The 13,029-nt window shown below is 30.2% G+C and overlaps 1 protein-coding gene across 50 annotated transcripts in view; it reads right to left on the bottom strand.

Moving 5' to 3' along the window:
* The window catches only part of LOC144970157 (C-Jun-amino-terminal kinase-interacting protein 4-like), a 57,715-nt gene that overhangs the window by 30,418 nt on the left and 14,268 nt on the right, over positions 1 to 13,029 (bottom strand). For 41 of the 50 annotated variants that reach the window (XM_078909487.1, XM_078909490.1, XM_078909492.1 and 38 more), the window contains 6 exons: positions 8,642 to 8,710; positions 7,755 to 7,772; positions 6,777 to 6,834; positions 6,205 to 6,261; positions 5,641 to 5,794; positions 4,837 to 5,027 (listed from right to left, as the gene is read on the bottom strand). In XM_078909487.1, the coding sequence (XP_078765613.1) occupies positions 4,837 to 5,027; positions 5,641 to 5,794; positions 6,205 to 6,261; positions 6,777 to 6,834; positions 7,755 to 7,772; positions 8,642 to 8,710 (547 nt within the window). The remainder of the gene's footprint in view (positions 1 to 4,836; positions 5,028 to 5,640; positions 5,795 to 6,204; positions 6,262 to 6,776; positions 6,835 to 7,754; positions 7,773 to 8,641; positions 8,711 to 13,029) is intronic. The other 9 variants (XM_078909464.1, XM_078909472.1, XM_078909477.1 and 6 more) reach the window with 1 other exon arrangement.

Here is a 13,029-nt window from a genome sequence, read left to right as displayed (position 1 = left end):
CAATAACTTGCTCTTGCATTTGGGGTTATTTTCGTGGTAGTAAACAAAATGAGTTGTCATTCTATTCATATTCATTTTTATAAAACAGGACCGTATCACCCATCCCATCCATGGAAAGCCACAAATTGTAACAAATGTGAGTAAAAAACAGAGCATGACTCCTTTATTCAATCCTCCTTGTAAGGCTTGTAAGGCCTATCAATCTATCAGATGGTTTAAGAGAAATAAATCAATTTGCATGGACATGTATTTCAAGATTGACTGTAATCATAAATATTGATTGCATCTGTGAACCAGTTTTTTGTTTTTTTAAACTATTTTTTGCATTTGAAGTTACTTTCAATGTTAGATGTAATATTTTTCTATGTAAAAGACAATTTTAAACACAAATTCTTATAATAGTCACTTAAAATTTCAATACAATTATTTCACACTTACCAAATAAGTAGAATGTGGTACTTTTTTTTTAAATAAGTTAAATTAAGTAGTGTAATCTCAGGTGAACTATGAAAAAATTTTAGAATTAGCTTATCTCCAAAACACTTTTTTTTTTTTTTTCCTGCAATGGTACAATACTTGAAATATTAAGATAAAATTCATAATCTTCTCAGTAATATTGTTTGTAATCGTTTTTTAAAACAAGTTTATAAAAGCACACCAACTACATTTAAAAGTAACATTCCTAAAAACAATACAATTTAAATCTCATATCGAAGGCATTTCATTTCAACCCATTATTGTCATACGACTATAAATTTATCAACAATTTTTTTTAAAAAGGAGGGTTTTGCTTGGTTTTAGAGAACAATCAAAGCAATTAACCAGTCAACTGCAGCAATCTGGAAAATATTGATCTATTTAATTGACCCTCACCTTGGCAAAAAAAACCTCTCAAACCTGGGACTTCGCTAAGTTTTTGCCAAGATGATGGTCATTTAAATTGATCGATATTTGAATGGCGAGTTTTCGAGCCAAATTGTTAAATACAAGTCTTTCCAGAGTACGGCAGTTTACTGGTTTATACCACATCTAAAAAATGTCAGAAGACAAGTCCATAGATTTTAGCATGGCTAGCTATCAAACTATCACAGGATTTCTAAAAAAAAATAGTATTGCAGGGGTCATGAACAAAACAATGAAAACATATATAATATATATATATATATATATATATATATATATATATATATATATATATATATATATAATATATATATATATATATATATATATATATATATATATATATATATATAAAATATATATATAATTTCTTTTTTAATAAATAAATATATAAAACAAATAACAAGAATGTTATTGGCAACAAGCGTAATTTGGCTGAATGAATGACATGATTCATTCTGAGACAGTTCAGGGGCAAAATATAATTTTAAAATAAACTATAGTCAATATTTTTTAACATAAGCAAGAAATTATGATCAAGAGAAGGCAGACAATTATTCTATTAGCTATTGCATTCCCTTGATATCTCATCAGTAAGAAATTAAAACAATTTACACAAAACAAGAAAAGAAAGAGAAAAAAAAAAAGAACTTAATCATAAGTATCGAAGACAACTATGTAATGTGAGTGAATGAGATAGGGAGAGAAGAATCGAAATGGAAATGATTAGTATTGAAGACTGACACACATATTAAATACAATTGGAGACTGAAGGGAAAATCTAGTATATTTCAATACAATTCACTAACCCAAATCCAACAACTACCAACAGGACCTAATGCTATATTAAATCCTGAAGATCAGGTTCATTTCATGCAAAACCAACAGTAACCAGTTAACTGTGTACTCTGGAAAGATAGGCTTTTAAAACTTTGGCCAGAAAACCCATTCTTCAAATATTTATCAATTTAAATGACCCTCATCATAGCAACATGAACCTTGAGGTCTTTGGTGTGAGTTTTTTTGCCAAGATGAGTGTCATTAAAATTGATCAATATTTGAAGGACGAGTTTTAAGGCCAAATCTTTAAAAAACGTGTCTTTCCAAAGCACGCCAGTTAACTGGTTAAACTTCAAAAAGTTTTAAAACACAATCAAATAACAAGCCACTAGTATTGATTCATTTCCATCCGATAATTATTTATGTTTTGACATACGCAGCTGTATAATTTTTTAAAAACACAGATACAAAAATAGAATATATCTAGATCTGCCATTTCTCCAATGACAAGAAAAATATCAACATATAAAACTTTAACTAGCTAGGAAGTTGGAAAAGAAACTGGGTCAAAAAAAAAAGAAGTAAAGCTTGAATGAAAGCTGTACTGAAGTTTATAATTTAACTCAATATTTTCTCACAAACATCCAGATCTCATTCTTACAACTAATGATCACACAAGGTGATCCTTAGTCCCTCTATTTCCTTGTTTAAACACCCAAAAATTTGCGCAAGACATAGAGGAAGATCTTATACAACCAGCTAATACAAAAACTATGAAATCAATTTCATTGTGCTATAAAAAAAGTTACGTAGTGATAATTCGTGTATCAGCATCATACAGCAACTTTTATTCATGCTGACTAGATATTATAAATCATGCCTTCTGAGTTACTGCAATAGACTAGAAAAAGTTGGAACCCGTCTTGAAACTCTGCTCAATATTTAAGCTATGCTCATTTATATAAACACGGTAACCGTTCCTTAACCCCACATTTTTAAAATCTTAATTATCAAGTTGTCAAGCTTAGAATAAAGACTGAAGGGAAAATGAAACATATTTCAACATAATCCAGTACTATTATCTATTATTATTATTATTATTATTACTATTACTATTATTATTATTATTATTATCATTATTATTATTATCATCATTATTAATACATTGTATTATTATTATTATTATTAAATTGTATTATCATTGTTATCATTATTATTATTACATTGTATTATTATTATCATTATTATTATTATTATTACATTGTATTTTTATTATTTTATTATTATTATTATTATTATTATTATTATTATTATTATTATTATTATTATTATTATTATTACATCGTATTGCTATTATTATCATTATTATTATTACATTGCATTCTTGTTGTTATTATTATTATTATTATTATTATTATTATTATTATTATTATTATTATTATTATTATTATTATTATTATTATTATTATTATTATTATTATTATAATATCATCATTGCAATTGTCATTATTATTGTGAATAATCCTTACCACTACGAATATTGTTTAGGAAGATGATCTTTTAATTTTTGAAGAAACGAAGTTTCCCTTTTTTTCTACATTATATCAGAATTTCTAATATTTTAATTATTGAAGTTATTGTTCAAATCTTAATCTTTCTGATTATGATTATTTTTTAAAATGTTTTTATAAATGCACACCATCAAGATTGGTTGACCCTATCTGAAAGAGCAGCCTATTTATTATTTTGTTCTCTCTGTCAAAGGTTGAAATTACTCATGAGATTTCTTAGTTTTAAAGAAAATGATCAGTCTTGCCCTGATGCTTTTTATAAATACAAACATTTATTTTGAAATCGAATTTCATTAGTCATCACATTATCATCAGATTTGAATTGATGAATTAATCATGAATTTTATATAGAATTGTTTTCTAAAGTATTGCTAGAATTACAATTAATCAATACGTTGTTTATTCATTGTTGTTTCTATAAATCCATATTTTCCTTTTGTTTATTTCTACCTGCTATGTTTTACGATTCTGCAAAGATTCAAATGCCCTAGTGTTGTAATTAGTGTAGTAATTAAATTAACTCAGCAATTTCAGATGCTACAAATGCTTGACTTCATGGTCGGCTTCAACTTTGGTATGAATGCCAGGTAGACTGGCTGAAGAAGGGGATGGGGGAGGCGGAGGTAGAAGGCTGGGGCTTAGTCTGGGGGGAGGAGCACCTGAGGGAGTAGGAGGTAATTTAGGAATCTGATGTAAGACAATTGGTACAGGGTGTGACCCATCCCCACAACCTCTGGAAGGTATTGGAGTTGCTGGACTAGGTCGAGGTACTATAGTCACTTTGGCTAAAGAATTGGGACCGTTACAAGAGGTGGGAGAAGGGATGAGAGAGGCTGTACAAGATGGGGGTATAGGTTCTGACATTTTTGATGATGATGATAATGATGGAGAAGTGGTGTAAGAATTGTTTAAAACAGCTTGGAGAATATTTTGGTGTCGGACTGGGATCTGTTTGGAGGGGGTGGTTGTTGTGCTGGTTGTGGTACTTGGTGAACTGGGGGCTACTGAAGTCGAGGAAGGGGCCACAAGCTCGCTGAAACTTTAAGCAAAATCAGAAGAAACAAAACAATATATTAAGCACAGCACGGGCATGCAAAAATGCTTACAATAAATTTCTGTTTCTGTAAATTATATGATGAGAGAGAAATCTATCTATGAATCATGCAAATCATTGATAAGGTCAGTATGCTGGAGTGGTTATACAAGCATTTGTGAGTGTCAGATTCTTGTATCATGGTTTTAAAAATGGGGCATACTCACAAACACACAAAACAAAAAACAAAAAAAAAAATATATATATATATATAACATAAATTTTTAAAACATTTCAACCAACTACAGAGAAACAATCTCATCATGAAGAGCCAATAATTTCTGAAAAGACATATGTAAACTGTTAACTAATTGGCTGTAAAACAATATTAAATAAATGTTTATTTATTCTCCTGAAAAAAAAAAAAAGATGTTAAATCAAAGATTTTAATTAAATACGGCTATATACAAAAATGATCATTCTTAAAATGTTAAATCTAATTAAATGCCATGCTGTCAAAAAAATATTTTTAATGCACTAGGTACTTACAAGTTCCAGACTGAGGATTTCTTCTTGGGTTGGAGTTCTCCAGGGTGTTCCCTGGAGGCACGGATCATTTCTGTCCACCTCACTGCCTCCTGGAGCTCCATCAGTCTCTCCTTATACTGGTTGCGTTCCATCAGCACCCTGGCCATCTCCACACGTGTGAAGCGTTTTCGCTGAGCCATTGGAACATCATGCTGATTAATCAAAAAAATTATAAAACTTTTTAGTGAGTTCAGAGAAAAGTGTTAGAATGCAATAACAAAACAACAAAAAATAATCAATTGGAATGAAACAATTAAATCATGCAGAGAAAAAAAGGATCAAAATTTTAGCATGAGCCTGAACAAAAGGTCGATCAAGAAAAAAAAAGCAATTTCTTTTCATTTAAAAAAAAAATTTAGTTCAAAAATTAAATTTTCTTTATTCATCCCAAAGTGGTGACTGGAATAGCACAGGCATCAGCAAAACCGCAGTGCAGCAAAGTGAGCTAGAGTGAGGTTACTTGCTCAAGGCCACAAAGCCCAGTGGGAGGAATCAATCTTAGTAACTTGGTTGTGAAGCAAAGACCATATTGCAGTGCCACGCGGTCCCTACAAAGTAATAATCTAATTTCCAGAATCATCTGTAGTAGTATTCACTGAGAAAATAATTCTAGTTATAAACAGATCCGCTTGAAAGTAAAATAAAATTTCCACCAAAATTCCCATGATTACATTAACAGAAATCAGAATCAGGAGGAGAAAAATTCTGTAGATTTGGATTTTATCTGTATGCATGTAACCCTAATGTTGATATTGGATAGTTTACCTCATCTTCTCCTTTTTCCTGGTTCTCTTCTTTCTTTTTGTCATTTTCCTCTTTCACCTTCTTCAGTTCCTCTTCCAGTTGAGTTATGCGGAGCTGAAGACGTCCTCTTACTGCTTGAAGGGATGTGATTTCTTCTCTTAAGATCTCTTGTTCACTGTATGGAAAAGGAATGAAAATAAAAACAAACATTTTAAAAATGCATTGCCTTGTTTGAGTTCTAAAATATCAACAAATTAACTTAGTTTCACTATAATTGTTCCAATTTATATAAAACTACACCTTTCATCTTTAAAATAATGGACATCAACAATTTTTTTAATAGAAAAAAAAAAGTTAAAGCAAGAGTCCCTGGTAAGCATAAACCATCTTGTTAAAGAAAAAATATGATTGTATGGATAGTGCTGGAACAATAGAGCTATACTATAGGCAGAAGAAAGAAATCTTAAGATGAGGTCATACTGAATATGTTTATGAATATGTTTATTTAACTACTTATTTAAAAAATTATTAAATGGGAGAAATGCATATAGGAATGTGTAACATTCATATAGTTAGAAATCTTACCTAGACAGCTCATCCACCTTGGCTATCAGGTCATCTTTAACAATGTTCAAGGCATTTCTGTGAAAAGGAAGAAAACAACATCATTGGTTTAAAACCACATGAGTGAGCCATAAATCAAATCATTGTCTAGCTGTCCATTTATAAATCAATGATACTTTGTTGTGCCCCTTTCCCCTTACTAGGGAGTATATTTGGGTCAGTTGTTTAGTTTTGCCTGAGTTTGTAAGACAAATCTTTCATATGGCTTTTACAATTTAAAAAAATATATAATACTATGTATTCCAATTACCATGGATTTCAATGTGTCTTTAATTACATCTATTTTTTATCCACAACACTTTCTTATTTACAAATTGTTGAAAGAAAAAGTTATGATTTCCTAATTTAAAGACACATCGAATAAGAGATAAATAAATGGTTCAATGAGTATCTATTGATGGACATTGGCTGAATATTAATGAATTTATCGCTCGAGAAATCTAACTCAATCCTAAATCTTAATTATTCAGTAAATAAATCAAAGCAAAATGGCAATTTAAACTAAATTTTAAGGTACAACTTCTCGTCCTTACTTAGTTGCCAAAAGTTCTGTGTTTTCTAGAATGAGATTCTCCAACTCTTTTCCCATTCCTGCAAGAGTAGATAAGAAAACATTGTTTTACTCTCCTCTCTTTCAACTCTTTCTTAAATACACTGAACAAGGTAGATGTAATGATTGGTTTGTAAATTTGGTGGGTGAAATACCAAACACTTGGATGAATGGATTAAAACTCCCATATAGACAGATGATAAGAGCAGATGAAAAAAAAATGTAATGATGCAACAATGGATGGAAAAGATATTGATTACATAATATAAATTTCAACACGGTTATCTGTGATTTACAGATCAACACTTGATACATTCACAAATGATTCAATGGGCACAGACTAAAACATTTGCATGCATTTCATTTTATTTCAATTCGAAAATGCGTTCATGCAAGCTATTCATTTCTTAAACATCTCTTAAGGCAATCTGTATGAATTGCTTCACATTAAAATGTGTTGTTCTTCCCAAATTTTGAGTCATTTTGAGTCACATGAGAAAAGAAATATATCTGAACAGTTTATGAAACAAAAATGCTTTTCTATTAACTTAAAACATTTTGGTTTCTTTTAACCCTTTCATCATAAAAATTCCCGAACATTGCTACGTGTACAGCTGAAAATCATTCCTTGTGGAAGTCTAATTGACCACTTTCAAACAAATTTTGTACTTCAATGGCATTTTGTAAGATAATGATTGTTATAACAATTCAAAAAAGAAATGGGAATAAAAAGTATTTCTAATGGCAGCAGTGTAAACCAGCATTCCAAAAAATGGAGTCAGAAATTTGATAACCAAAATAAGTAAGAAAATTGATCTCACAGATGTACCGCTCTGTTGCTATGTTGCTTCATTTCCCTTTTACTTTCAAGTACTGCCTTAGAGACCTTCATTTCTTTAATGAAACAAATGAAACTTCATATCATGAAAAAAAAAAAAAAAAAATACAATAGAGGGCTTACCAAAGAAATTATCTCCAACTGTTTGGGACGAAGGGGGCACAAGATGCATTGTTATTGGGAAAGGAAAAAAAAAAAAGTCAATCCATTACCACACAAATACAATACAAAATCAAAATATCCCTAATCTATAACTACATTTATCTCAAATACTAAACAAACGGTTCATAAAATAAATGGACACATTTAATAATAATAATGATGAAACTATTTTGAATGAGTGATAAATTCTAGAAGTGGAAAAAAATCACAAGAAGTTAATTCAGGTATTTTAATTTCAAGTAAAATAGTAAAATAAGCATTCATTGCGTCTATCAGAATAAATCATTACAAAGGGAGGGGGGGATCAATTGTGGCTATCAACGAAGTAAAGTACCAATGAACAATGAAGCATTTAAACTCTAAACATCAAAACATGCTAATGGAATCAAACAGGGTGCAAAACAATCGAAATAAAATGCCAGATGTCAAATACCCAGAAATATCAAGTGCAGATATCCAAAAACAGAAAATTATTTTGTGACTTTATATATATAACTTAAATCCAAATGTCTTAAAAGCTGTTTTAATACTGAAATGACAGTTCTTAAATTCTCGTTATCTTAAACTATTTGCCACTGGTATAAATTTATCCTAAACATGAAAAAAATATTTTATGTCTAATCATTATCTTTTTAACAATTTATTAAAATACATTGTAACCCCCCCCCCCCCCCCCCCCCCCCCCCAATGTTGTGGTTCTAATCTGTAAGAAATGTAAATGCTGAGTTTCTTAATCATTACTTCATGGATAAGAAGAAACACAAAACTTATTCATCTGCTCACCATGTATTGAAAAAAAAATAATGAAATGAAATATAAAGTGTTCATTTTTTAATTCAATTTCCTACCAGAGTCCTTATCATTTTCCTTGTCATCATCTTCATCATTATCCTCATCCCCAGCGTTATCGTCGCTATCTGCAAGATACATTCAACATGCAAGTGACCACAACATCAACACATCAAAAAACAACTTTAAAAAAAAATTGTTAAAGGGCAGAAAATGGATAAATAAAATAAGCACATAACAAAACACATTACAATACAAAATCAACAGTGGGTGACAATAAAATGATAAATGTCAAAATGCATTTGTCAAATTCATGCTTTCATCAGTGTGATTGATGCTGTGAAATATGATCGTCCCATGACACAAAGAATGATGCAAATTATGATATCAATCAACACAAAGGTAGCCAAAGCTTCTTAATTGGTAAGGCACCATTCCACACAGCTTGTTCCATTTTACAAATATTAAGGATATTAGTAAAATGGAATATCACACGACTACCTTTACAATTGGATTTGCATCCAAAAATAAGCATATCTCTTATGCAATGCCTATAAATAGTGTGATATAGTTTCATTTGAATTTGCATCCAATTATATAACGAAGTCATTGCAGTTAGCATTACACTCTTCGAATCAAATCTAGCTAGAGTGGGTCCTGTTCCACTATGAAATACATTGCTTTCATTATACAGAAATTAGACAAAGATATGGTGAAGGTTCAATGCTTGGTCTACAATAGGTAAGACTCATCTCTCAACAATTAAATATTACATCACCAATCCCAAACAATCAATGGAGATGGTCTTGCCTGCCTGTTTTAAAACAAGCAATCCATTGAATCACCTCCTCGTTAATGATTCCACTTGGCAGGGTAATCAATATTTGATCATGAGTTTAGTTTGGTTTTTGTTGAGTTTTTACATGAAGAGGAGAAAGTGCTTGAATTTTTGTTTTTGTTTAAAAAGACAGTTGGAGCTTTAAATTGTTAAAATCAATATCTAAAACCCATGCATTCCAAGCTGCTGGAAGAGACTATAAAGAAAATTATTCTTTCCAATAAGGCTGCATTCTAATCAAAGGCTATGACTGCATAATGATAAGGAGCGAATGTTAAACATCGGATCTTCTGTCATAAATTGTTACAGTCTTGGAGTATGATATAATTGGTCATTCATATAACATTTATCAAAACTAATTCACATCCCCAAAGAAAGATGTACATGACTATAGGAACATGGTAGAATAGCAAAGAAGCTTTATTGTTAAGTTAGTATGAGATCATCAGAATGTTATTTGTGCTGTTTATATCGTATATCAAATTTAAAACAAAGATACAAAGTGAATTCCAACAACAAGATCAAGATCACTAAATATGTTTGTACCTGCAATTTTAAAAAGAAATTTCCGAATAGCAGTCCAGAACCAGGATATCAAAATAAGTCCAAAAAAAGTGGATTCAAAATGTGACCAGATCCACCCATAATATTGTGTAATAGAAATATGAACAAGAAAATAGTCTATTGGTGAATTAAGCACAACATCTCCTTCACAAGTTAAATAACATGAACAGAAAGACTGCTGTAAATCAACCATTGAGTCGATTGACTTAAAGTTCTTTTTTTTTTTTTAATAATTAACAGCATAGAATTGATTGCTAATTTAAGCAAATGAATACCTATAAATCGTCATCTTTTTTTCAGATACTGTATGTCTCAAATTAAAGGACGAACTTCAAAATGAACATAGCTTTTTTTTTTCACCTGCTTTGTAGCAATGCTGCCATCCAAAAAGCAAACACTGCACATTATTGTGCAAGCTCACCAATTACATGAATCGACCAGTTTGTTGCTCCCACATTATTTTCCTTCTTTGGGGGAAAAGCTCATTTCTCTATCTATCTTAATGTGACCACTCGATGCTTGGTGTTTGTGAATGTGTGGTACATGAGTTTAGCTTAGTAGGTTTGTTAAAAGTTATATTATAGATTTCATGATTCAGACAAGGTCAGGTATTTTCAAATTCAATTCCATGTTCTATCAAATGTTCATTTCCTGATTAAGAACACATAATTATTATAAATTACGTGCATCTAGTTACTAGTTACAAGAATTGTAAAAAAAAATGCTCATGGAATGAGTTTTTATGTGAAATGAAAGCCAAGGCATCATTGTCTCAGCCATAATATGCATTTCATTGCTAGCTCGCCAGTAAACTTTCGTGGTGTTTCTGTGTTGACCTCATGACATTAAGGAGTAGAGAGAGGGACTAAAGATGTGCTACATTTAACACCACTTTTTTTTTTGAGTGACGGATAACATCAATTGTACAGCGGAGAGGCGGAGGTTCCGTAACAGTTGGGGGTCCTGGGTTCACCTCCCCATTGCCACAAAAGTTTTTATTCTCTAATGTATCAGGTAATTCTCTACTCACTTCACTTCTTGTTATTATCTGCCTTTTATTAAATAGCCTTTATTTCTAGATACTTGAACAGAGATTTGCCATTTCGATAAATTATCTCTAGCCCATCTAACAGTCCTTGAACAAGACCATGAGTTATTACTCATCTCTCAATTTCAAATAAGAGACAATCAAATGAAAAACAAAGTAATAAGATAAAAAGAACAACTATCCGTCTATCAGAAGAAAAAAATTGCTAAAAGCATGCATATGAAAACTGACCCTGCTCCAAAAACAACACCCTCTTGGCCATTATAAAAAAAAATTATACGAAGAAAAGATTCTTAAAATTAAAAATATGGAAAAAAAAAAAAAAAAAAAAAGAAGGCAAGCAAATGTCACTTTCTTTTTTTTTTCAAACTAAAAAATAATTTTGAAACACTTTATGATAACATGGATTGAAACAAGATTTTTTTTAATGTTATTAATCAATTACTTAGATGTGCAATAGCTTCGACTTATGCTTAGTTCTTAATATATTTTCTTCAATATGTGTTATCACTAACTCTTAAGCATCTGGAAGTATTCTTAATATGCTAAATGTTATAAATCGACTTATTTGAGAGTCCTAAAATTTTTAATATTTATAATTGAATGCAAAGGAGAACTTGAAATCCTATAACATAATGATTACGAATGAGACCCAATGCCTTAAAATGTTACTTTGTTGGGATGTACCAGATGTTGGAAAGTGACTTGAAAATTATCATTATCATGATATGAAATAGGAATTTTTAGTTTGAATGTTAAAGAAAAAAACAAAAACAAATAAACTTAACCACGTCTAATATTTTTGGCTATTCATTCAATATTTCAAAATGAAGTTGAGACACTATTATTTCAAATGAGACAAAATCGCAAACTTTGCAATAAAGAATGTTAAACAAATTTATGTTTAGAAAATTTTCTTGATATGCAGACAACACAATAAATTTTGTAATCCTTTAGACAAACCACTCAAAAATGTCTGATGGGAATCATTAACATAATTCTATGATGACATTGTGATCATTTGATCTTCCCTTAATTTCAATGACTGCTTGAAACTAATATTCTGCATTAAAAGAATTGTGGTCCCATTGGTGCTGAGAAGCTCGTGTGATAGATTACAAGTGCCTTGTATCAGTATAATGAACATGCTTGTGAGAATCTCTGATATTGAAATTGTGAAGTACCCTGGGTAAAAATTGATATCCTCAAAGAAAGTAACATCACTTAGCTGAAGTTTCAAAATTTAATAAGTTATAAAGAGGCTTTGTGATGTATATAAAATTTTATACGTTTACTCTGACTATTTTACTTATGTCTACTTCCATACTTACAACAACTTTTTCACTCACACCCCATATTTTCTATTGTTAAACATTTGTACTGCTGATTGACACATTTCCGAATGAAGAAAGAATTTCTGTGGCAAAAGTAACACCGTGATCATTATTGTTGTTGAAACCATTATTGGCAATATACTAATTATAAATAAATGAGTGAGTAAAAATGTAAGGGGAAAAAATGAAATGAACATGAACAAAAAGTGAGAAAGAGAAAATATAAAACCCAATACAAATGTTGAAATGTCTACATTATTATCTAATCAGGTTATTGGAGACAACATAAAGGATATCGAAGAAATATTCACATAAAAGTGAGAAAAGCAAAAACTTTGAAATTTAAATAGTTTTTTTTTTCCCCATGTAAAAGTTTGGATATTTTTTGAAAATGTTTTTATGTTTTAAACCTTTTAATGTTTCTTTTTGATGCAGTGACGTGATGAAGTGAGTGAACAATTTGGATGTTTTCAAAAACAATAAACATTAAGATACAACAATGAGAGAAAACATTCATCTAACTTCAAAATGATGATAAAATAGAACATCTTTAAATGGAGCCTTTGGTCATCTCAAAAGTATTCCCTACCTATCATTCACTTAATAACCAAACTTTATTTTTAAATATTATCAAAACGCCAATGATTCCAACTTATGGTTTAG

The sequence above is a fragment of the Berghia stephanieae genome, chromosome 4, assembly GCF_034508935.2.
Source record: "Berghia stephanieae isolate SIO BIC M18660-M18661 chromosome 4, UCSD_Bste_1.3, whole genome shotgun sequence".
In the NCBI taxonomy this organism is placed as follows: domain Eukaryota; kingdom Metazoa; phylum Mollusca; class Gastropoda; order Nudibranchia; family Aeolidiidae; genus Berghia; species Berghia stephanieae.
Note: the sequence above shows the minus strand (reverse complement) of the source record. Positions and strands in the feature narration are given on the sequence as shown.